This window comes from Patiria miniata, unplaced genomic scaffold (assembly GCF_015706575.1).
Source record: "Patiria miniata isolate m_02_andy unplaced genomic scaffold, ASM1570657v1 HiC_scaffold_20, whole genome shotgun sequence".
Lineage (NCBI taxonomy): Eukaryota > Metazoa > Echinodermata > Asteroidea > Valvatida > Asterinidae > Patiria > Patiria miniata.
Genome location: NW_024037059.1, coordinates 26,256,184 through 26,280,357, shown reverse-complemented (window position 1 = coordinate 26,280,357; position 24,174 = coordinate 26,256,184). Strand labels below are relative to the sequence as shown.

Sequence of the window (24,174 nt, the reverse complement as noted above, 5' to 3'; positions counted from 1 at the left end):
TGAAGTTGTGATGTGACGGCGTCATGCACTGTCATCTCATTTTCAATGCACTGAAATGTCAGCCGCATAAACCTTGGCCGGTGTTGAATGACAGCCATTGACGTATGCAATAACAACCGATTCATCATCCTGCACATAGCTAGCACTAAGTAACACACTTGTCATCAATGCCTCAATCATAAATGTGACATCCAGACACAAGCAAGATTATGTTGAATTTTGAACATGTTTTGATGATGATAATGATTAAAGCCCTAGGAAGATAATGATGATGATCATCATGAATCAACATCCCTACTCAACAGTATACCATGGAGCATGAGTATCTTCAGAAAAAAAAATTCCATACTGGGCCACTACTCATATTCCTGACCTTAATATGACCTGAAAAGTACCAAAAGTTCTAAATCTAATGAAGAAACACTGTTTAACTATTCTTTGAAAATGTTCTGTCATGGCCCATAGACTTTGTGCAGGAGTCTGAGTGGTGGCCCAGTATGGATTTTTTTCCATATCTTCCTCCATGAGTATACGATGTTAGCAGTGATGATATTGACAGACATAACAGAAACGAATGTGATGGAATATGATTTATATTAATTTAAACGCACAAGTGTTTTTGAGAAATGTTTTCAAAGGAGTGTGTTACTGGAATCACGACTAGCACTCTAATTAGCACCAAAAAAGCTCAATTTTTCAGAGTCAAATTTGTGAACCCCCACCAAATTCGTTCTCGCACGCCATCGCAATAATAACGCAAAAACCCTCAGTTTTTAATGGATGGTTTTGTGGATGTTTATAAATCCTACTTTTAAATGCTCTTTCCAATAAACGTCATTTCCTTTAAATGCATTTTTAGCCCAATTGGGCTAATTCCAGGACGTCCCTTTAATCAATGATGGTTTTGACCAATGATAGCAATTACCATGAGCAGCGATCTTGAGGGGGGGGGGGGGGGGGACTGGGGGGATGTTCCCCAACCCCCAATATTTTTTTGGGCGGGGATACTAACTGCTATTTCATGAAGCATAATGTCTTGATATACTGTGTTATAAAAACTCAGGCCCCCCCTCCCTATCTGATTTCTGGGTTCCACCCCTGAAAAGGGTCACTTGAGGACATTTACACGTAAATCCCTTCAGAATATTTACACTCGCCCTGCAGAACCAAACAAAATCAATTGCCAAGGAAACATCTGAGCCTGCTGAATCGGAATCCACCATTTAAAACATAACTTGTCTTTTTTATTCCTCTGATCTAGAATTAAATTTCAGCAGACTTTGCCCTTGGTTTGATATTTTTGGCTTAATCATAGTCTTCTGGGTTATATACATCACTGTTTACAATTTAAAGACAACATCAAAGTCAGTTAAAAGTAGATACATTTTTTTTATACCAACTGCCCACTTTCAAGACTCAGTTTGTAAAACTTAAAATCTGGTATTTTTTCTCTTCAATTCTTTGTTCAAAGAGATTAGTTATGAAAACAGTTCAACTCTAGGTCACATGTACAAGCATTGTACATGTACGTACCACGCTTTACTGGTAGTTTACACCTGTGATAAGATATAAATGGGAACAACACAAGATCACTTTGAAACAGTTTGCATTTGATGAAAAATAAACATGTTTAGCGTCCTGCTTTTAAAAAAAAAAATTGAATGAGGAGGCCCCTTTTTTTTCTTCCAAAATGGCCGCCCGACCGGGCAATTTTTGAAGATGGCCGCCAGCTTTTTTTAAAAATTGCCGCCACTCGGACTCAGGAATGACATACCAGCTTTATATATGGGCTAGATGCAACAGACAAAGCGGCCAGAATGATGCCACTGTTTAAAATTTATCATTTGTTTTTCGTGTTTAAAAAAAATGAAAAAAAAGTGGGAGGCGGCCTTTTTGTCCTTACCCTTCACTTTATGGATTGTCAGTTTGTACAGCACCTACCGCGGGGTACAATGTACTTAATGACTAGAATGATTTGCAGAGTATATTTCTTTAATTTCTCAATCTCTTTCTTAGCAGTTTTTTTTTGTTATCCTGACATACAGTAAGAAGATATAGGATAATAGGAAGTAATAAATGAATGCTTTACCATGTTTGCAGTGGGGTAGGGGGGGTAGACTCTAAAGAGATGACAGGGGGGTCATTCCATGTCAAATCAACACGATTTGTCACCTGACCCTCACAGATTGAAATATTTGGTGCAATGATTTGTCTATAAACCCCAGAACTGATTTTTTTTTTTAATTTGGCTTGTTAGTTTTATTTTGAGATACGGGTCAACAAACTTTGGACTAATTAGCATGACCTCTGAACTTTAAATACTTGTGCCGCCCAAAAGTATAGCCCCTACAGTACCAAGTGTAATCATATAAGGCCCTTCGAATGGCCTCCGTTTCATAAAATAAAACCGAAATCGAAGGCTAAAGCGTTATTATATTTTATGATATGAGCAATAATCTTGGAAAACAACTGTTCTCTCAGCTGTTTTTTGTCTTACAGCAAGCCGAAATCCTGTCATCGTCTTTGATGCGCGGAAAAATGTGCTGTCCATTATTGTCCAAAAGGAAGAGATTAATTTGTAGCACCGTGACAAGATTGTGATGTTCCCTTACCAACCGTTGTGGAAATAACAAATTAATGACTGCGCTTCATTAGCCAAGCAACTCAATTGCGAGGCTCCGTGTGCTGGGTGGCTGTTACGTCCTCTGGTTGATAGTTGTAAAATTTAGAAGCTACCTCAAAAATTTAAGTTCCGGCTTTGTGAGTGATAGGTAAAACTTCTCATTCCAACTCCCAAATCAGACGCCACCAACCAATTTGGAAGCAATCTTTCCCATTTAAATAATTTTTAATTGAGTATCCAGAATTTTAATATTGATTAGGGGTGTGCATTTAGCACACAGGAACCTGGTACCGGTACCCAATTAATAGAACACAGGTAGCCAGGTACCGGTACATGGGCGTCGCCAGGATTTTTTCTAGAGGGGGGCAAAACATATTTTTTCCCAAAATATTGTAGTATTTCTCAACATATTCTTGATTATCAGTTTTAGAGGGGGGCAGGGACATTTTGCCCCCCCCCCCAACCCATTAAATTTACACCAATATGACTTCGTGTCTCTTTTTCTTTTCTTTTTTTCTCTTTTTTTCTTCCTTAGAACAGTAAAAAAAAATCTGCATGAAGTTGATTCTTTGATGAGAAATTTAGCCTGAAGTCTCTTGAGTTTCTTGAAATTGAGATTTTCAATTTGCAACTTCCGTCATTCCACGTTTTATTTTGCCCTTTACCTAAGATGGAAAATATTAATTTGGTGATGTTGCACAACAAAGCAGCATTTCTTTGAAGGTGAATCGAGCAATTATCATTTTTTTTAATAATTTTTTTTGTTTCTTCAGAAGATTGGATTGATAGGCCTATTCATATCATTTTGGTTTCGGGTGATTCACAATGCTTTGTGCCACCAAGAGTTTGCCATGGAGAGTCCATATTTCAAGTTTACGGTCGACAACACTCTTCCCATTTGAACGAGTATCAGTAGACAACTTGAGTTAATTTGTTAAGGATTGGGACAGAATGTACATGTATTACAATTTAGCGTTCTGCCGCCTTGCAAAAAAACACCATATTGATAAAAAGAACAGAAAAGGGGCACTCAGATACTCGAATCATACACTTACGAAACTACTGACCAGAAAAACTAACAATATAAAATGTCCCGCACTTGCGAATTTGTCGACCGTCTCCCACAATGCACTGGGAAAAATGAACTTTCCATGGCAAACTCTTGGTGGCACACTGCATTGTGAATAGCCCGAATTGACAGTACACCCATTTAGAGCTCGCACCGTATAAACTACATGAATGAATCAAATTAAATTCACACGAACCATCTTCGTGCAGTTTGTGGATGGAAGTTAGCAAATGTTAAGCAAATTTTATGTGCTGGGCAACAAAATATCCGCTCCGTTCACAAGTACCCCCTCACCAGCAAAGAAAGTACAGTTGGGGGTGACCGACCGACGCCATCTTGCCTGACTGCAATTTTGCCGCAACGCGCGGCCACCACTAGCACTGCGTGTACGTAGCACAACTGAATCCCCTGGTGTACGTGCGTCACACACAAGGAACGGTGCGCGTCAACCAGCGAAATGTCCCGCCCATGGGACGTCGTTGCTATGTAAAAGGGCGCCCTCTTCTGTTGGCGCACAGAGCCCATAGACTAGATTGCTTCACATTTGGACTGGTGACCAAATTATTTTCCGTTCTAATTTCTTGTAAAAAAATTTCTTTGTTTAAGCCACTCTGTGAAATTGGTCCTATTTGACTGACTGACTGTTATTTGTGACTTTCATGCAGACTGGTTATAGTCTGGTGAAGCTAGCTGGGCAGTGCTCTTGTATAGGATTACCCCATAACCCCAATGAATGGCTAAATCGAACCCCTTGTGTAGACCGGATAGGCATGTATACAACCTTCCAGTGAATAGCCATTCTAAATCAATTAACCCTAACGTACATGTACCTGAATCCATCAAAATCCACACCCCTGTTTCGGGGGATTTCGGCGGATTCAGGATACCTCCATATTGAAAAAGTTGGGGGATTTTGATGGATTCAGGACATGAAGCCTAGCGGTACTGCAGGATATTGATGGATTCAGGATACCTCCATATTGAGCAGTTGGTTGGGGGACTTTGATCAGGATTCAGGATTCAACAGATTTACTCCCGACTAAACTGGTGGATTCTGATGGACTCACTGGCCAACAATTTTTTTTTTTTGCATGGCAAAATTGATGGATTTTGGTGGATTCAGGATACTTTCTGGTAATTATACCCAAGGGGTTAGGGTTCTAAAGTAATCACAATAATAATAAAAATAATAACTATTTATATAGCGCTTTTTGCCAGAGGATACAAAGCGCTGGGGGAGAATGCAACCAAAGACAGGTAAATGAAGTATATGAACGTATGAGACCCATTATGTAGCACCTTTTTGCTAGGTGCTGTGGCGCATAATTGCTGCCACTGCCAGAAACACCGGGGCAAACCCCTCCTTTTAGCGACAAGTGTTACTGGGTTCTTTAACGTGCATTACACAACACACGGGACCTACGGCTTTACGTCCCATCCGAAGGACGAAGCAATAATGGTAAAGTGCCTTGCTCAAGAGCACAAGCACCATGTTCCCACGGTCAGGATTCGAACTAAAACATAATTTTGTGCACTTTGCCTTTGACTCGTCTGGGACCAGTTTTACTAGGCTTGTGTAGTCTTGTTTTAATATTGATTCTCAAGCACTTTGACTAACAAAGTCAAAAATTCAAGCTTCATGTAATTGAAGAACTGCAAGTTGTGCAGTCTGGCTTTCAGATGTGCAGGTTGGCTTCAAATGATTAACTTGTCAAAAGTCAACACTGAAAAAAAAGAAGACAACTGCCAGGCACATCAGTTGCCAAACAGACAGTGGATAAAGCTCCTTGAACTTTACACATTATTGTTCTTATTGAAACAGGTTTTTGCTGGTACCAGAGCCAGCCTATGGACCTCTTTGAACAAATGTACAGTACCTGATAGGGCTGTCCCAAGGACGGATCCAGAACACAATTTGGGGGGGCAAAAAAATGTTGGCGTGGGTTCAGGTCCTGCCTAAGGGCCCAGCACCCGATTTCACGAAGCGCTGCGATGCGTCACAACTCGAGTTACGACGTGTAACACGTCGCAACTCGCGACGTGTCTTATACTCCATTTCACGAAACTTGCGACGGTGTTGAACGCGTCGTAAGTTCCTTGACAATGGCTTAAAACACGTCGCAAGCTACAATGTGTCTAGTGGTCATCGCAAAATAAGAAGCGTCCTTTTCTTGGCCAGTTTTATGCCATAAAAATACATAAACGAGACTATAATGCTGAGACAATGTGTGTAAAGTGTAAATAGAAAATGCACTGAATAATTATGAATTAGCCTTGAATATTGCAGTTGAAATTTCAAACTAGCTATATAGTCCACTGAGAGCTTGATTTCCTTTAATATTGCATCACACGGCCGCCATTTTGTTTTACGTTTTAAACAATTTCGAGCTGAGATCCGACGACTCTTTGTTGAATATCAGACGACTATTTACTGTACGCTGACTAAATACATAAAACAGTCACCGAGTTGTGCTATAAATACACCTACAACGCGTTGCACTTACGACGTGTTTTGTGAAATGGATCGCAGGACGCGTCGCAGCTGCGACGCATCGTAGAGATACGACGTGTCGCAGTGCTGCAATGCATCGTAAGTTATGATGAGTTTCATGAATTCGGGTGCAGGATTTTATTTTGTATTCTACAGATCTCTGTGGTGCGATTTGAGTCACTTTTTGACTACTTAAACCATTTTTTTGTTAGGAAAAGATTGTGGTGTATGCAGTGCCTGCCTTAAGTGTGACGTCACTTAATTAATAAAAGAAATTTGGTTCGTTTTCTTTGTTTTCTTCGACTTTTCTTTGTATTCGGGACCCGGCCCTAGTACGGTACTGACACTTATGAATTAGACTGGTTATCAGTCTATTAAACTGGTACCTAACACTGACTGACTGTCACTTGTAAATTAGACTGGCATTTTCCATGTGCTTTCATGATTTATGTGTCGACAGTAATTCGAGTCTTCATACAAATAACAAAAGTGGATTTTCACTGGTTCCTGACCAGAGGTTCACCTTGTCTGGTAACCACATTCAAAAATAGAACATGACGCAGCCACATCATTCCCTTCTCAAAGCGCATACTTGAGGCACAAATTCTAAATTGACTTTGACTTTGATTTGTCAAAAATAGTCAAAACTTAATTTGGGGTTATGGGGTACAAAGACAACATTTTTCAGGAATACAGTACCCTTGGCAGATCCGGGTGCCCCCTCCCCCCCCCCCCCCCTCCCCCCAAAAAAGGAAAAAATAAATATTTTTTTTTAATCTTTAGATTTGTTTATATTAAAAAGTATTTTTCAAATTGTCCCCCTTTTTGGAAAAAAAAATTCTGAAGCCCTGTTGCCCCCTCCCCCCTCAAAAAAATTGGTTCTGGATACGTCCTCGTACTGTACATGCAGTCAGGGTGACCGTTTTAGCCGAATTTTCGCTAAATTTGACAGAATTGTTCGTAAAAAAAACTAGTTTGACCGAAAATTCAACAAAATGGATTTTTTTTGGGCAGATTTCTGGCAGAATTCTGCAAAAATGGTTATTTGACAGAAAAACAAAGCAAATTTTAAAAAAATGGTACATTTGATAAAAAAAAAGAAGCTTCAATCTTTTCAAACAAACCCTTGCGTAATGGGACAGGTTGCCTGGTCTACTGGTAGGTGCTGAGGTTAACTTGGAACCGGACTTTGTCATGACGCAACCGCATTTTGCCTACATGAAATTTTACGCAATTTCATGACATCATGTGACAATAGATTGTTTATTATGTAATTTGAGCCTTATTTAAGGCAATTCTACAACACATGTGATCTGATACACCGTGCCCTGTGGAGACATGCACACAATAGGGAACAAAAGATTGTATACATACAAGTACGTCTCCACAGGGCAATTTCTATAGATGAATACGTCTCCACAAGGTTTTCACGAAATAGATGTATGGATTTTACTCAAAAACTAGGAATTTCCAAGCTATGTTGATCCGTCGCAAATGGAAGAGTTTTAGAAAAGGGATGTTAAGTCCAAATTTCAGCCAAGGAAATTGATTCTGTTTAAAATAAGAGCATTTTTAAACTAAACTTTCAAACTCGTAAACTTTAGTACACGAGAACAAAGGAATGTCTCCACAAGGATACAAATTCCAGTATATGTGATTTTAAGTGTTTATAGTGTATTTCAAGTGATTCTGGGGAATTTGGCAGATTTTTGATAAATCTGACAGATTTTTGAAGTGCATTTAGCAGGATTTGGGCATGACCTTACGGTCACCCTGTAAAATCTACTGTAGCCCCTCTCATACCCTTACTAGGCCTTGGTGCCAGCAATTTGAAGAGCAACGGATCACGAGACGTTGTTTATCATTATTAGAATCTGTCCCCAAACATGTACTTGAAGTGTCTTTACACAAGTCCTATTTATCGTCGAAATGACCTTCCTTCACAATACATGTCCTGCATATATTTAATTTCATAATTGGCAAAAAGGAAATTTGTCAGTTTTCTTTGGCTGAAAATAGCTTTAATTGGAGATGAGGCATTCAAATATTAAATTAACGATTCAGTATTTTGGGGTTGATACAGATGTTTTGTATTCAATTAAACGCATTTGTTCCTAATGTGGCTATTTATAGACCTGCGTACAAACATGTACCTAATAATAGAAAAGTATCATTTTCATAGAATTTGTGGGTGGCAGGATAAAATGTTTTCTTCCTTTTTTGTGGCTGTGAATTTTAATAACCAAATAAAAACGGGTGGAATGATAGTCGATAAATGTTTTTATTTGTTAACCCTGACCTTCCCCATTCCTCCAAATTGACTTTGCATAATGGAGGATTTTGAAGGATTGAGGAACTGGAGGATTTAACAGGATTGTGCATGGATTAACCCTATTCCTCTAGGCCCTTTTTGCTAGGAACCATCCTCAACCCTCCAAATTCCTCCAAAATTTTGCATATACTTGTTCTAAGGAAGGATACCCGCTGCCTCAATCCTTCAAAATCCCCCAACAACCCTCTATTTTAAAATGCATTCAGCCTTAATCCTCCAAAATCCTCCTCTTCTTTAAACACCATTCATCCTCAATCCTCCAAAATCAACCGATACTGAATGTCCATGTGCCCTCAATCCTCCAAAATTGTACGTTGCATTCATCCTCATTCCTCCAAAATCCATCAAAACCGCCCGTAGGACTTTGGAGGATTCAGGAGGGTTTCAGGTTTTAAATGACACTCCGGTATATTGAGATTGTTGGAATTAGGAATAAACCATTTCGAATTGACAATTTGAAATGAAAATTATTTGTTTCATATCGCAGATTGACGTTTCCATTTCCATATCTCACCGAAAAGCCCATGTTATAAATAACAAATTCAACTTGGAAATTCATGTGTTCAGGGTTAAACATACAATATGCATGGGCAGTGCAATCTGTCGCAGAAATTTAAAGGGCCCATGCAATGTAATTTTTATCCCCCGGCTCTTAAGGGCTTCTGCGAAAGGGGGGATCTTTCGATAGTGTTATTCCTTCTGTGTGTCCGTGTGTTCCATTTTGGTTAGGGTAACTGTTTAGTGCTGTCATATGAAAAGCCAGGCTTCAATCTCAACCAAACTTGGTGACAATAATCTTTGGGTAGGGGGACTTCAGATGACTTGAGACATTTGAGGTCAAAGGTCATCAAGGGTCTAATGAGGTCATTGTTGATTTTGGTTAGGTAAACTGGAAAGTGCTGTCACATAAAAAGTCAGACTTCAATCTCAACCAAACTTGGTGACAGTAGTCTTTGGGTAGGTGGACTTAAGATGACTTGAGACATTTGAGGTCAAAGGTCATCTAGGGGTCAAACGAGGTCATTGTTGAATTTGGTTGGGTCAACTGAAAAGTGTGCTAACTAACTGACTGTATAAATACTGCCGGCATGCCAGGGGATCGTGCAAGTTTAACTTGCAGTTTTTTTTAACGAAATCCTTGAAAAGCACCTTGGTCCTATTTAACCCTGTTTTCAATTTCGACTTTGCCTTTTTCCAGGGTATTTTGGTCCCTTTTTTGTGCTAATTGATCCAAATTTCCATATTCATTAGCAAAAGTGTGATGTCATAGCAGGCAGAAACCTCCATGTTAACAGCTATTTCAGCACCAAAAGTTGTCAGAATTTTAGATATTTTGCTGTCGTAAATTTTCTGTTCGTTAGTGATTCGTTGTGTCAGTACATGACAGTAAGTCAATGAGCAAACTTTTCTCACAAATTTGACAATTGGCAAACTTTTGGGTTTACATTTTGAACAGAAAACCCCCAAACTAAACAGTGTCTTACTGAAATGACGTCACAGCAACACCGCCCTCCGTTGTCCGGAAACTCATTGAAATTCTTATTTGTTTAAAGAAGTGCACTTTTCAGTAAAATTAAGCAAAAAGGGATGTCAGATAATTGTTATGTATCTAAGAGGAGTAGAAAGTTGCATAAAATGTGTTCCTCAGAAAAATTCACCGCATGCATGATTTAAAGCCCCCTCTATGAATATTAAGTGTGAAAAATCCCAAGCAAACAGCGCAAAATTCATGAATTCCTAATGCCTGTGCATTCCTAGATCCTTTCAAAAGAAAAAAAAAAACTTGATATTTGCAGCATTTTCCAGAAACCGTGCCCTATTGGAAGGTGTTGACTTAACTAGCTTGGGAGGTTTTGGGCAATGTTTATTTAATGACTTGTCATTATCAGAGATTTTGTTTTTCCTTCGCTATTAACCTTTAGACGAGCTCGCCCGCAGAATCAGTCCTACAGTTTCATTATCAGTAACAGATCTCAAAACCACCTCATTTAGTTATATGATTTCCCATTGCTAGCAGTAATGGCCAAAAAGAAAAAAAAAACCAATTCTTTTTTTAGAATATAAAAACAGGTCTGTGTTAAGGCCAGTGGTCATTTTGCCAAACGCTGATCGTCAGTGCAGCTTCAGAAATTTACAGTGCCGGATCATATTTTTTTTGAGAGTTACAAAAAAATCATGATTTTCTTGAAATTTTCAGAGCCGGCCGACAACGTGCGTGACATCCTTGTTCACGTCGTGCAAGAGCGCAACATCAACAGGGGCAGGCGGGTGGCCTATCTCAATAACTTTGTTAAGGTGAGTGGAAGCACTTGATGCTCTCGTTAGGGTTGGGGTAAGATGTTGCCTAGAACCTCAGTTTGACTTGTCACAGTGGATGATGATAGGAGTGTTATTTCTTGTCAGCATTTCGAGGAAGAGGGGGGGACGGGACAAGCAGATCGGAAAATTTGATAAGTTTGCAGGGGATGATTGTCATCTGCCTTAGGGGCACTGTTCAAACACGAGTGTGTGAATGCATGTATGAAGCTTTTATAATAATAATAATAATAATAGTGAACATTTATACCGTGCCATATCTGTCAATATGACACTCCTGGCGCAAATTATGTCTATTATTAAAGAAAGGTGAATAAAGTTTATGAGAAATATGAGACCCATTATATAGTTCCTTATCCCTTACTCTCTGAGGGTAGTTTACTGCATGTCAGTTGGTTATGCCAATGCCCTCCAGCTGCAGTTTATTGGAGGATACTTTGATGTAGCAGTGAAGGCTCCAATTGGCAGGAGTTGGAGGCCCTGGAGGGTGCCTGATACTGACCAGCTGGGGGCACTCACTTTGTTATCAGAGGACTCTCATTGTTCTCTGTGGCATGTATTGGAGTGCCTGTCCAGTTACCCTTGAAATGACATGGCAGATATTGGAGGGCCATGCAAAAAACATAGGAGATTTTCTTGAGGCACATATTGGCATGCGTTGGAGGGTCTAGTAGGGTAAGGGTTAAACTGGTTTACAAGGTACTGCGGCGCATATTGCTCGTCTAGTATACATGTACTGAACATTGTATAAGGTCACATACTTGTAAGCGAAAAGTCAAATTGTATCTTCTCTACTGTTTCGATTTTTGTTATTAACCCTAACCACCCCAACTCCATCAAAATCCATCCCCCCATTTTGGTGGATTTTGGGGGACTTGGTCCAGAAGGCCTGGCGTGACTTAATATTGATGGAGTATGATGGACTTGGGCCTAATGGCCTGAAGCAGTGCTAGGGGTATCCGATTGATTTTGCCTAGCCTCCTGTACTGCTGTTGTGATAAAAGCATACATGTGTAGCAAGTCCATGAATGTCAACCAGTGCGTCAGTGGTGGATTCCATTATGTCATGTACAGTTTTGTATTAGACGCATAGTGATTGATGGATTTTGATGGAATTCAGTTCCTAGTAAAAGACGCTAGGGAGTTAAGCCATCAAATTTGTACACTGCATTATTTGTAATTCCTTATTGGTAACTTTGAGTGCATGGAATTGCAAATGGCCCTTTTGTCCTCGTGTATAGTAGATGTTTGTTTGTCTGTCCGTTGTACACAATGTACATGTAACTCGGCAAGCCACACACAAATTTTTTTTTTTTGGTTATGCCACCTCTGCTGACCTTTATCGTGCCTAAAACCCTCCTATGCAAACATACATTCTCTACTAAGTTGCCCTTTCAGTCAAAATCAATCGAGTGACTGTTTTCAACAGTTAAGGGCTCCCAGCTGACATAAAGCAGGATTGACTTGCTGTGACTGCTAATGTCACTTGATACAGCTGTGCTTTGACTGTAGGTGATTGATAAGACAGCTGTAACTACCAGCTTCCTACTCTTGTCTCTTGACTGAATTTGACTAGTCCGAGTGCTTGCTTGAAATGTGACTAGCCTGTGTAAAAGGCATGGCAGGGGAAGTGGATGGAATTTTTGACTGTCTGTGACTGTTTAAACGCTAGGAGGGTTAATATATCTTTTTTTAAAATACCGTACTTCATTTTTTCAAATGTTTATAACTTACATCGTAGAACTGTTGCACCATTTTGTACAATTTCTGGTGCAAACTTCCCCTCATTTGGTTCAAATCTGTTAACGAAAGGTTCCAAGAAATTTTCATGTTCTTTGCAGGCAGCAGGGGCTAAAATCTGGCAAGTTTAAAGAAACTCTTCAAAATCCTTCACAAATTTGTGACTGTGCAGTTTTGCAGACGGGTCACTGACGGACGGATTTACGCATTCATATCTTGTATCCTATCCCGTTGGTCTTTTACATGTAAAAAAAAATCCACAGATTTCCCTCACGGTCATCAAGTTTAATGAGACGTCCTCGTACCGATAGCTGTGTTGCAAAGGTGTCCCGTCCACTTAAGAAAAAAAAAATCAAATCCCAGATACGATATATTAAACTCGTGCTCGCATGACAGCGTGCGTGAAGGCGTTCCTTCAGACTGCGCAGGGCATTTTAGCGACCGCGTAGCCTGTTCACCCGGTCGTGTCACGTTAATGGTCCCGGTATTGTCAGGCGGTGATATGCAAGACGGATGTTGATTGAATTGGGGAAAAAAAAGTTGTTTCTTTGCGTAGTCTTTTTTATTCGTGCGTCTGATGTCGCGTGGCCTGAGTGAAACGGTTTTTGGAGGCAGATGAAGTAAGACTTAGGTAGCTCAGATTGGTTGAGTGCTTGCATTTTATATGGCAATCAAAACATCGAGGATTAGGAGACGATTGAAGTCGTTGCCATGAGAACGAACATCCAGATTTCACTGTATTATTTTGGAAGAGAAAAAAAAATGCGAAAAAGAAAGACCATCATTTGTGATGAAGTAAGACTAAGGTAGCTCAGATTGGTTGAGTGCTTGCATTTTATATGGCAATCAAAACATCGAGGATTAGGAGACGATTGAAGTCGTTGCCATGAGAACGAACATCCAGATTTCACTGTATTATTTTGGAAGAGAAAAAAAAATGCGAAAAAGAAAGACCATCATTTGTGATGAAGTAAGACTAAGGTAGCTCAGATTGGTTGAGTGCTTGCATTTTATATGGCAATCAAAACATCGAGGATTAGGAGACGATTGAAGTCGTTGCCATGAGAACAAACATCCAGATTTCACTGTATTATTTTGGAAGAGAAAAAAAAATGCGAAAAAGAAAGACCATCATTTGTGATGAAGTAAGACTAAGCTAGCTCAGATTGGTTGAGTGCTTGCATTTTGTATGGCAATCAAAACATCGAGGATTAGGAGACGATTGAAGTCGTTGCCATGGGAACAAACGTCCACATTTCACTGTATTATTTTGGAAGAGAAAAATAATGTGAAAAAGAAAGAGCAAAGTCAACACAGAAGAAAAAAAGTATTTGTGAGCTTTGAAAAAAAAACAAATCCTAAAATCTTGCCTGAAATTGGCACATGATGACAAATCAGAAAATTGTCATTGAAAAAAAATAGGAGATCAAGTTGTCAATTTTTGATAGTGTTTACAATGTGACTTTATTGTTCACGTTACAGGGTGCATGCGTAAATTATACATGTACACACGTGTATGTAAATAACAGATGAAGCTATATTTAACTCATTTGTGCCCTTTCATACAGCTTTCCGGATTCGGGTTCTAATTTTGTACCAGAAAAGGTCAATGCACATGAATGTCCGAAATGCGAGATCCTACTGTCAACACGCCCGATCGGTGTTGTGACGTGCGATTTCAGAGAAGCTCTAACTGCGAGCTGTTTTATTAACCACTGAACGCCATGTGTTAAAAATATTCACGCTGGCCACGGTACGTGTCAGTTATGACTGTCAGATTATTAACTTTATTATTCTCGCCACGGTTCACACTCTTACACTCCGCGGCAGCCCGGTACGTCCGTCAAAACACCGTTTGGCATTTTTGTATTAGAAGTTGCGCAAGCATGCATGTATATGTCAGATTTAATTTGGCTTCGGAAAGGGGAAAGAATTACTCACGGCCAAAAGAATTTCGTGTGAATAAGGAAATTTTCTCCATTGATTTGTTTTCTTGAGGGAAGGGTATGAGTGTCAAATCGTTTTTTTTTAGGCCTTATTTGAAAACCCACATGTAGATCAAGAGTGCCATGCAATATTTCAAGAGTGCCATGCAATATACTGGTATATCATTTAACAAATCATACGTGTATTGTTTATTCACTATTACACACTCTGGCATCACAGTAGTAATTATTAATAATGTGGGGCTAATATTTAACAATTGTTGACTGCTGTGATATGGGATATGACGTTTTTAATAATAATAATACCGTAATAATAATAATCATAATAATCGGCATTTAAGAACGCTCTTATTAGTAAACTAAATCACAGCGCTTACAGTATTATTATTACCCCTGATCCCCCTATTATTACCCCGGGCCAATTAACCCTAACCGCCCTGAATCCTCCAAAATCCTTTTTGCAAATTGGAGGAATTTGCAGGATTGAGGTTACATGGCCAAAGTGTGTTGCTGATTTCGGAGTACGCACTGTGTCAAGGTCTTGGGCCGGACCTTGTGTTGTTTATGCTCAGCCGTGCATAAATTTAGTCCTTGATTATACTTGACATCCTCCGCACTGCTCCAGGATGTCACTGCCTCTGCCTCAGCCTATTGACAGTTAAAGCCGGAGGATTTTGCAGGATTCAGGCAGTGGTCATCCCTCCATGGACCATATTCAAGAATCAACGAAGGAATTTGCAGGATTGAGGCTATATGCTATTTTTCCATGAGGCCAATTGGAGGATTTTGCAGGATTGAAGCTACATCCTAGCAAAAGGGCCTAGGGAGTTAGGGATAAACATTCCAAATACTGGTACCATCTCAGCTCCCTGGGGAGTATACAGCTGGATGCAAGCTGATTCAATCACAATAACCATCTCTGCCCTCACAGGTACCCATTTACTCCTGGGTGGAGAGAAGCAATGAGTGACAAAGTGCCTTGCTCAAGGGCACACGCACCATGACCCCAGGCTGGACTCGAACCCACAGCCCGCAGCTTTACCCACAGACCACGAATCCAGCGCCCTTAACCACGAGGCCACAGCACTCAAGAGGCTGAGAGTTTTTAACACCCAAGAGGTGCATAGCACCTGAGGCGAAGCCAAGGATGCTATGGCCCCCCCCCCCCCCCCCCCCCCGGGGGGTAAAAAAATGTCATATCCCACATCGCAGCAGTCAACAATAGTTTTGTTATATCGTGCCATTAACTCAAAAAGATAAATGGTTGTAACTTACTGTCTGAGAAATAAATTATATCACTGCGATGTATACCGTACCTTTGATAACTGAAGGTTTTGATGTCCTGCGGGACATGAGACTGAGCCTTTGGCGTTGCAGTTCTCATTGCGCAAAGCTAGCGCGCTGGCAGGTTCCACACACGCGCAACGCGCGCAATGAACGGAGTGCGATATCACCCTCAGTGTGTGACATGCATGTTTGTTGTCCAGACATGTGGCCGTCCTAGACCAATGAAATTACAGTATCCAAGCATACGATATAACAAAACGCTTTATACCAACGTCTCAACGTTCTTCGCAATTATTACCCCTGCTCAACAGGCCACATAGACCATTTTTTTTCTGCAGCAGCTCGAAATCAGCGCACTCTGGTCTCTACCCTCACAGGTACCGTTTATACTCCTGGGTGGAGAGAGGCAATTGAAGTAAGTGTCTTGCCCAAGAACACAAGCATCAGTGCAATCTGGTCTCTACCTTCTCAGGTACCCGTTTATACTCCTTGGTAGAGAGAGGCAATTGAAGTAAAGTGTCTTGCCTAAGAACACAAGCACCATGCTACCGCTCAGCTAAAGGGTTGAATCACAGAATAGATTATTATAGTGCTGTTACAGTACAAAGTCTTTAAATTTTTGTGTCGCCTAAATGAATTTGGGAGACATTAGCCAGTCCTAAATTCTGTATACCCGGTAGGTCTCGTTCAAATGACGTCATTTCCTACAGACCATCCACGTGCATCGGCATTTTGAGCGTCAACTTGCATAACGCGCAGCAGCTGCGTCGTATTTCAAACACATTTCGAGCAACAAGCGCGCGTGTTTGGAACATTTTCAACACTGGGCAATGCGTGCTTCATTGCGTAAAATACGCAGTTGCAGTTCTCCTACAGAAATGGCCGTCATTGAGCGAGTCCTACTAAGTATTATGACCGTGTGACCCGTATGTTAAAGTTTCGGTTCAGTTTTTATTAGACAAATGTATAACTTCTACATGCTTTCATGGATTTTGATGAAACTCGGATGCAGTAACCCTTGAGTAGGAAGACACAATTCTTCATCGGATTACTGAGGTCAAAGGTCATGTAGGGCCCATTAGAGGTCATTGTTCAAATATGCTTCAAATGTTTCTTTGTCTACAGAATTTGATGGATTTTATATTAACTAGGCTGGAGTGATCCTTGGGTGGGGTTCATCACAAATCTTTCAAAATTTGAGGTCATAGGTCATCTAGGGGTCATTTGAGGTCATTTAAAAATGCCCAAAATTTGACTTTGTAGGCATCACATGCGATCTGTGGATCACTTAAGTTTAAAATTGAAGCTTTAAATTTCATAATCATAGGGAAATTTATGTTATTTTTATTTTCTTTCAACATATTCTGATCCAGTGTGATAACATGCAATTGTACACGTCGATGTGGTTACAAGTACAAACCTGTAATATAACGGAAAACGCACGCATGCCACACAGTGTGTTTGTGCTCATAATGCAATGAGGCTCCTGTCCAATTGTATTTACAAAACCATCAATATTTGTATTCCCTTTTTTGTGGCTCAATAAAACCACCTCATTTAGAAGCATTGAGAAATGTACACACATACAGGGTGATTCAGAATGATCTGGACCCAAATTAAAGAAAATGATATTAAACATGTAGCAATTATCAAAACAACTGCAAATGAGATATGTGATAGGCTGGTATTTTGGACATGTTTGATGAAAGTTTCATGTAGGCCTATATCCATTGTACCATTTTGAAGACAAACACTAGCAAAGAACATAACCTAAAAAACAAAGTTATTGAAATCGCGTACTGATGTGAAGCAGTGTAATAAATAAAAACCTAGTCATGGTGACTGACTCACTTGAAGTTATTGACACATTTGAAAAAAGGCAAAACCAATTCCGTGTGCAGACTGGAAAATCAGCCACTTCAATGAAAATGGCATAACTCCTCACCACAGCCACTACTTTGAAAAATTCAAAATTCCTGTGGAAGACAAGGTAATAACCATTCATATGAAATACCCAGTTTTTTCCTCAATATACTATTTTTGCCACCATAAAATGGTGAACTTTTGACTCACCCTGTTCATACATGTACATGTACATGTACGTACAATATAACATGAATGTTCAATTATGTACATGTACCGGTACATGCAGGTGTACACGTTTGTATTCACAACATGAATGTGTGCATTTTCAATGGGGATTCAGTTGCATGTATACGTTTACTCTGTGTACATTGTACCTAAAGGCTATTGTAAAAGAGTGCATGTTTTGTACATGTACCGGTACGGTACATACTGATGCAGTGCTCATCAGACAAAACTTGAATTCCTTTAATCTCTAATTCGTCTGAGCACTAATGTCTCTCCAAATGCTTCACGATTCCCATTAAATTACAGTATTTCCCTGAATGTAAACCATCGAATGAAGACAAGAAAAAAAAAATGGGGAAAAAAACCATGATTTGAATTCCCTTAATCACTAATTCGTCTGAGCACTAATGTCTCTCCAAATGCTTCACGATGCCCATCAAATTACAGTATCTCTCTGAATGTAAACCATCGAATGAAGACAAGAAAGAAAAAACTGGGGAAAAAAAACATGATTTGAATTCCCTTAATCACTAATTCGTCTGAGCACTAATGCCTCTCCAAATGTTTCACGATGCCCATCAAATTACAGTATCTCTCTGAATGTAAACCATCGAATGAAGACAAGAAAGAAAAAAACTGGGGAAAAAGTACATGATTTGAATTCCCTTAATCACTAATTCGTCTGAGCACTAATGTCTCTCTAAATGCTTCACGATGCCCATCAAATTACAGTATCTTTCTGAATGTAAACCATCGAATGAAGACAAGAAAGAAAAAAACTGGGGAAAAAAAACATGATTTGAATTCCCTTAATCACTAATTCGTCTGAGCACTAATGTCTCTCCAAATGTTTCACGATGCCCATCAAATTACAGTATCTCTCTGAATGTAAACCATCGAATGAAGACAAGAAAGAAAAAAACTGGGAAAAAAAAAACATGATTTGAATTCCCTTAATCACTAATTCGTCTGAGCACTAATGTCTCTCCAAATGTTTCACGATGCCCATCAAATTACAGTATCTCTCTGAATGTAAACCATCGAATGAAGACAAGAAAGAAAAAAACTGGGGAAAAAGTACATGATTTGAATTCCCTTAATCACTAATTCGTCTGAGCACTAATGTCTCTCCAAATGCTTGACGATGCCCATTAAAATTACAGTATCTCTCTGATGTCTGAATGTAAACCATCGAATGAAGACAAGAAAGAAAAAAACTGGGCAAAAAAAACATGATTTGAATTCCCTTAATCACTAATTCGTCTGAGCACTAATGTCTCTCCAAATGCTTGACGATGCCCATTAAATTACAGTATCTCTCTGAATGTAAACCATCAAACAAAAACAAGAAAAAAAAACTGGGGAAAAAACATGATTTGCTGAGGGATTCCCTTTGTGGATGCATTGATCAAGGCTTTTTTTTCCCGGGGCCCACGGGGGAAAAATAAACCTCTATTCCCCCTTCTAAGCACGGCTGACATTTTACTCTGAATGCATGAATTCATAAAAGCATTTATGATGAATGGGGAACGGTATCACGGGCGATGGCATCCCTCCTTCGCGTGGGCTGAGCCGAGGACAGACATGACAGGACGCTGGAGTTGAAGGGGTTGAGGGGGGGGGGGGCAGGGGTCTGTGTGAGCATGTGTCATCCCTATTGTCGTTATACCTCCATGAAATTGTAACCTTAAAATATGAGTCCCCCGAGTATGTGTTATGAAATCATATATTTTTTTTGCGGAGCATAATCGCTCAATGTTTTTTTTTTTTTATTGCAGATATATGTTATTTAGCACTGAACAAACAATATTCTATGTACAAAAGTAAGAATGGAATATTGTTGGATTGCAGAAGAAATCTATTTAAAGCGTGCAAGCAGTAATTGAGTAATAGCATGTCTAAATCAAAGGTACTAGGAGGATTTTCAAAATGAGGGATAGGCAAAAAAAAAATATGATATGTCTTTTTTGCTAATATCGAGATTCTTGGAAAATCATTCATGTTGCTAATCTTTGAAACGTGTGTGAAACTTTCAGTTTAACCCTCCTGCTATTTAAACAGTCACAGACAGTCCAAATTCACTTCCACTTCCCCTGCCATACTTTTAACAAAGGCTAGTCACCAGCAGTCAGATCATATGTCAGGCAAGCACTGTGACTAGTCAAACTCAGTCAACAGACAAAGCAGGCAAGTTGTGGTCACAGCTGTTTTATCACTCACCTGGAGTCAAAACATAGCTGTATCAAGTTACTTAAACAGTCAAGTAAACATGGTTTTTTTGCTTTTTTTATTAATTAACCCTCCCTCTCTGGCTGGCCAACGAGGCCAGCCCAGCAGCAAGCGAGGCTGGAAATATCAGGATGTGCTACCCGCAAATGACGGCCTGAACCCGTCTGGCATTGAGGCTCGTGCAAAACAATCCCGCGTCTGGGTCCAGTCAAGTTCAAAATAATCCTGGCGTGAAGTGGTTAAGCACCTGTCTTTAGATTTTTAGCACTTTTGTCGCTTCAAACAAAAAAAATGCACAAATGATCTACCCGGTACCCTGCATTGTACCTTTAAAGGGAAGATACAACATTTGCTAACATCACAAAACGTAATGATCAAATAATCACGAAATACCTGACTAGATTGTTAGGGAATGACAGTCTAAAGCATCCTGTAAAATTGTGGCTCCTAGTGTACTGTCATTTTCAAGAAAAATGGTATTTTTCCAACGCTGGTCGGCCAACCAGCGTTGAAAAAAACTGGCCTTTTTTCAAAAACTGCTCCTAGTTTTTCATAATTAGTTATTCCGCGTTTTCTTTGCAATTGTTTACATGCCTGTGAAGGGGTACAAGCCTGCTAGACTGATTATCTGACCTTACCATTTCCCAAAGTCATGATTGCTCCGTGTCATCTAAAGTGGGGTCAGGGAACCAGACTACAAGAACACGATTGGTTTTCATGGTTTTTCCAGCATCTACCAGCCCAAAACGTGAAACAAGTCATTTCAACAATATTTGCTATAACATACTAATCCTCCAAATCCATTTATTTCTGAAAATTGCAGCAAAAGCAAATGTTGTACATTCCCTTTAAGCAGTCATTCCCTAAGCGCATTGTGTTGTCTGTTTTTGTGTCTGTTGTGTACTAGGGGCTAACTATTCAACAAACACAAAATGACTACAATTTTTTTTGTCTTGAAACGTGTCTTCATTCGTAGCTATTTTCAAATTATTGTGACTTAGTTTCTCCTTTCTTTACCCTTGTAGGTCATCAACCATGTGTCCAGTATTGAGAAGCTGGGGCATCCTATTATGGAGATGGTTGGCTGGTAGGTACATTTATGACTAATTAACCCTGACCTTCCCAAATCCTCCAAAATCCTCTTTGCAAAATGCAAGATTTTGCAGGATTGAGGCTATGTGGCAAAAGTGTGTGGCTGATTGCAGGGGATGCACTGTGTCAAGGTCTTGGGCCGGACCTTGTGTTGTTTATGCTCAGCCGTGCTTAAATTCAGCCTAGATTACACCTGAAATCCTCCGCACTGCTACAGGATGTCACTGGCCCTGCCTCAACATACTGACAGTGATTGCCGGAGGATTTTGCAGGATTAAGGCAGTGGTCACCCCTCCAAGGACCACATTCAAGAAATAACAGAGGATTTTGCAGGATTGAGGCTGTATGCAATTTTTACACGGAGGCAGTTGGAGGATTTTGCAGGATTGAGGTTGCATCCTAGCAAAATTGCTCAGGGAGTTAGGGTTAACGTTTCTAACTTCAGTTTTGAGGGGGATATTGTTTTACGGAGTAAACCAACATGAGCGCTAAGCAAAAGTAACATAGGTGTACATGTACCTAATTAAGATTCAAAAGCATAAAAAAATGAGAAACATTTTAGAGGCAAGAACCAACCAATTCTCCAGCAGCATAATACAGATAAAAAAAACCGAAACTGATATATTATTGCTAATTATAACAGAAGTAGGGCACATGTGAATCAAAGGGAGATATCCTCTGTTAGGGTTGAATCTCCTCTTTAAAATGACACCCTGATCATGTCATTACATTCACGGTTGACTGAGCAGTGACCAATTTTATGAAAGGGTCTATTTAGAGACTTGCGCCACATGGTGAAATCTCTTTTTTCCCCACCTGCCTTGATTGGCAACCATAGCACAATTGACACAACAAAAACCACAATTGAAAAGTGGCGCAATTCTCTAAATAGACCCTTTCATAAAATGGGTCACTGCTCAGTCAACCGTGAATGTAATAACATGACCAGGGTGTCATTTTAAAGTGGAGATTCAACCCTAACAGAGGATATCTCCCTTTGATTCACATGTGCCCTACTTCTGTTCCAATTAGCAATAATATCTCGGTTTCGTTTTTTTTTATCCACCCTGTATAGGGGTTTCTGTTCAAATTGTGAGCCCCAACATTTGCTCATTGAAAACATTTGTTAGAAAAAAAAATGTGCGCATGGACTCACTGTTATGCACTAAATCAAAAGTGAGTCGCCATTTAAACAGAAAATTTACCACCATTGCAAAAAAAAAAGAAGAATCTGGCAACTTTTGGTGCTGAAGTACATGTACGTGTAGCTGTAACACAGAAGTTTTTGCCATGAATGACATCACACTTTGGCTCATGAATATGGAAAATCGATTACCATAAAAACGTAAAAGGTACCAAAAAGACTTCGAAAATGGCTACATGAAGCTATTAAATGAAAAAGAGCTATTAATGGGATGCAACCCTCCTTTTGTTTAATCACTCACAGACAGTCAAAAATTCAATCCTGTTCCCCTGCCATGCCTTTTACACCGACTAGTCACCAACAGTGAGATCATATTTCAATAGGCACTGTGACTAGTCAAATTCCATCGACAGACAAAAGCAGGTGACTGGTAGGCACAGCTGGCTTATCAATCTCCTACAGTCAAAGCATAGCTATATCAGGTTTCATAACAATCACAGCCAGTCAATCCTGGCAGGGAGCACTCAAATGTGAAAAAACAGTCACTTGATTTATTTTGACTGCTGGACTGGCCTTGTTGAAATTGCCAGCCAGAGAGGGTGGGTCAAAATGATTGCATTAACCCTAACCCCCTTTAATCCTTCAAAATCCTTTTTGCCAAAGTGGAGGAATTTGGAGGATTGAGGTTACATGGCAAAAGTGCGCCACTTCATAGGATGCACTTTGTCAAGGTCTTGGGTCGGACCTTGTGTTGTTTTTGCTCAGCCATGCATAAATATAGGCCTGTATTATGCTTGAAATCCACCGTACTGCTCCAGGATGTCACTGGCCAAGCCTCAACATATTGACAGTCACTGCCGCAGGATTTTGCAGGATTCAGGCAATGGTCACCCCTCCACGGGCCATATTCAAGAAATAATGAAGGAATTTGCAGGATTGAGGCTATATGTTATTTTTCCATGTGGCCTATTGGAGGATTTTGCAGGATTGAGGCAACATCCTAGAAAAAAAGCCTAGGGAGTTAGAGTTAAAAAATCAAACTATATTGCAAGTACCGTTCAATGTTATCTGGTGTAAAATCAAGGGTAAGAATTGATACACAGACACGGGTACGCACTGACCACGACCGTCTTAGTCAATCATTGATGGGAACCAGGGCGCAGGCTACCACGCCGTGCACTCTCACATCTATTTATACATGTAAAAACACGGGGCCCTTGCGTGGGACCGTCTATTTATAGAAATGTGGGCAGGGGTCGCTAACGGCCCGAAAATCAGCCCATAAGAATCGTTTTGTGAAAAACAAATGTGTTGACACAAGGATTGGAATTTGACATGCGCTTGTGTGTTTACTGTTTCATCTTCAACATCAGTTTTAATTCAACGCAAAAATGAACTGTTCGGACAAAATGAAACTTCACAACCAAATTGGAAATGTCATATCCATTTGTTACTTTGGATTGCAATCACAGTTCAACATTTCAGCATTTTCGTTGTAAATTGGTAAAGGGCCCAAAAGTGAGTGAATGTCTGACCATAGTTTCATAACTGAGAGGGCCTACTATTTTAATCCTGGCAAAAAAATGAGCCTAGGTTTCCTGTTTTCTCAAAATGTGTAGTATGCACTGAGCTGAAACAGGTTATGCACCCTACTTTTAAAGGACCCATGACATGAATCTTACTTGGGAACATATTTTGTGCAACTTTCTACTCCTCTTAAATGTATGGAAACTATTTGACAACCTTTTTTTGGTTAATTTTGTTGAAAAGTGCACTCTTTTAAACTTTAAAAATTGTCCATGCTTGTCCTGCCT

General features: G+C 39.8%; 1 protein-coding gene across 2 annotated transcripts in view; it reads left to right on the top strand.

The window, feature by feature from the left end:
- Nucleotides 1-24,174, top strand: part of LOC119728346 (rapamycin-insensitive companion of mTOR-like) — a 78,905-nt gene that overhangs the window by 273 nt on the left and 54,458 nt on the right. For both annotated transcript variants that reach the window (XM_038200549.1, XM_038200548.1), the window contains exons 3-4: nt 10,713-10,810; nt 21,150-21,211. In XM_038200549.1, coding sequence (XP_038056477.1) covers nt 10,713-10,810; nt 21,150-21,211 — 160 coding nt within the window. The remainder of the gene's footprint in view (nt 1-10,712; nt 10,811-21,149; nt 21,212-24,174) is intronic.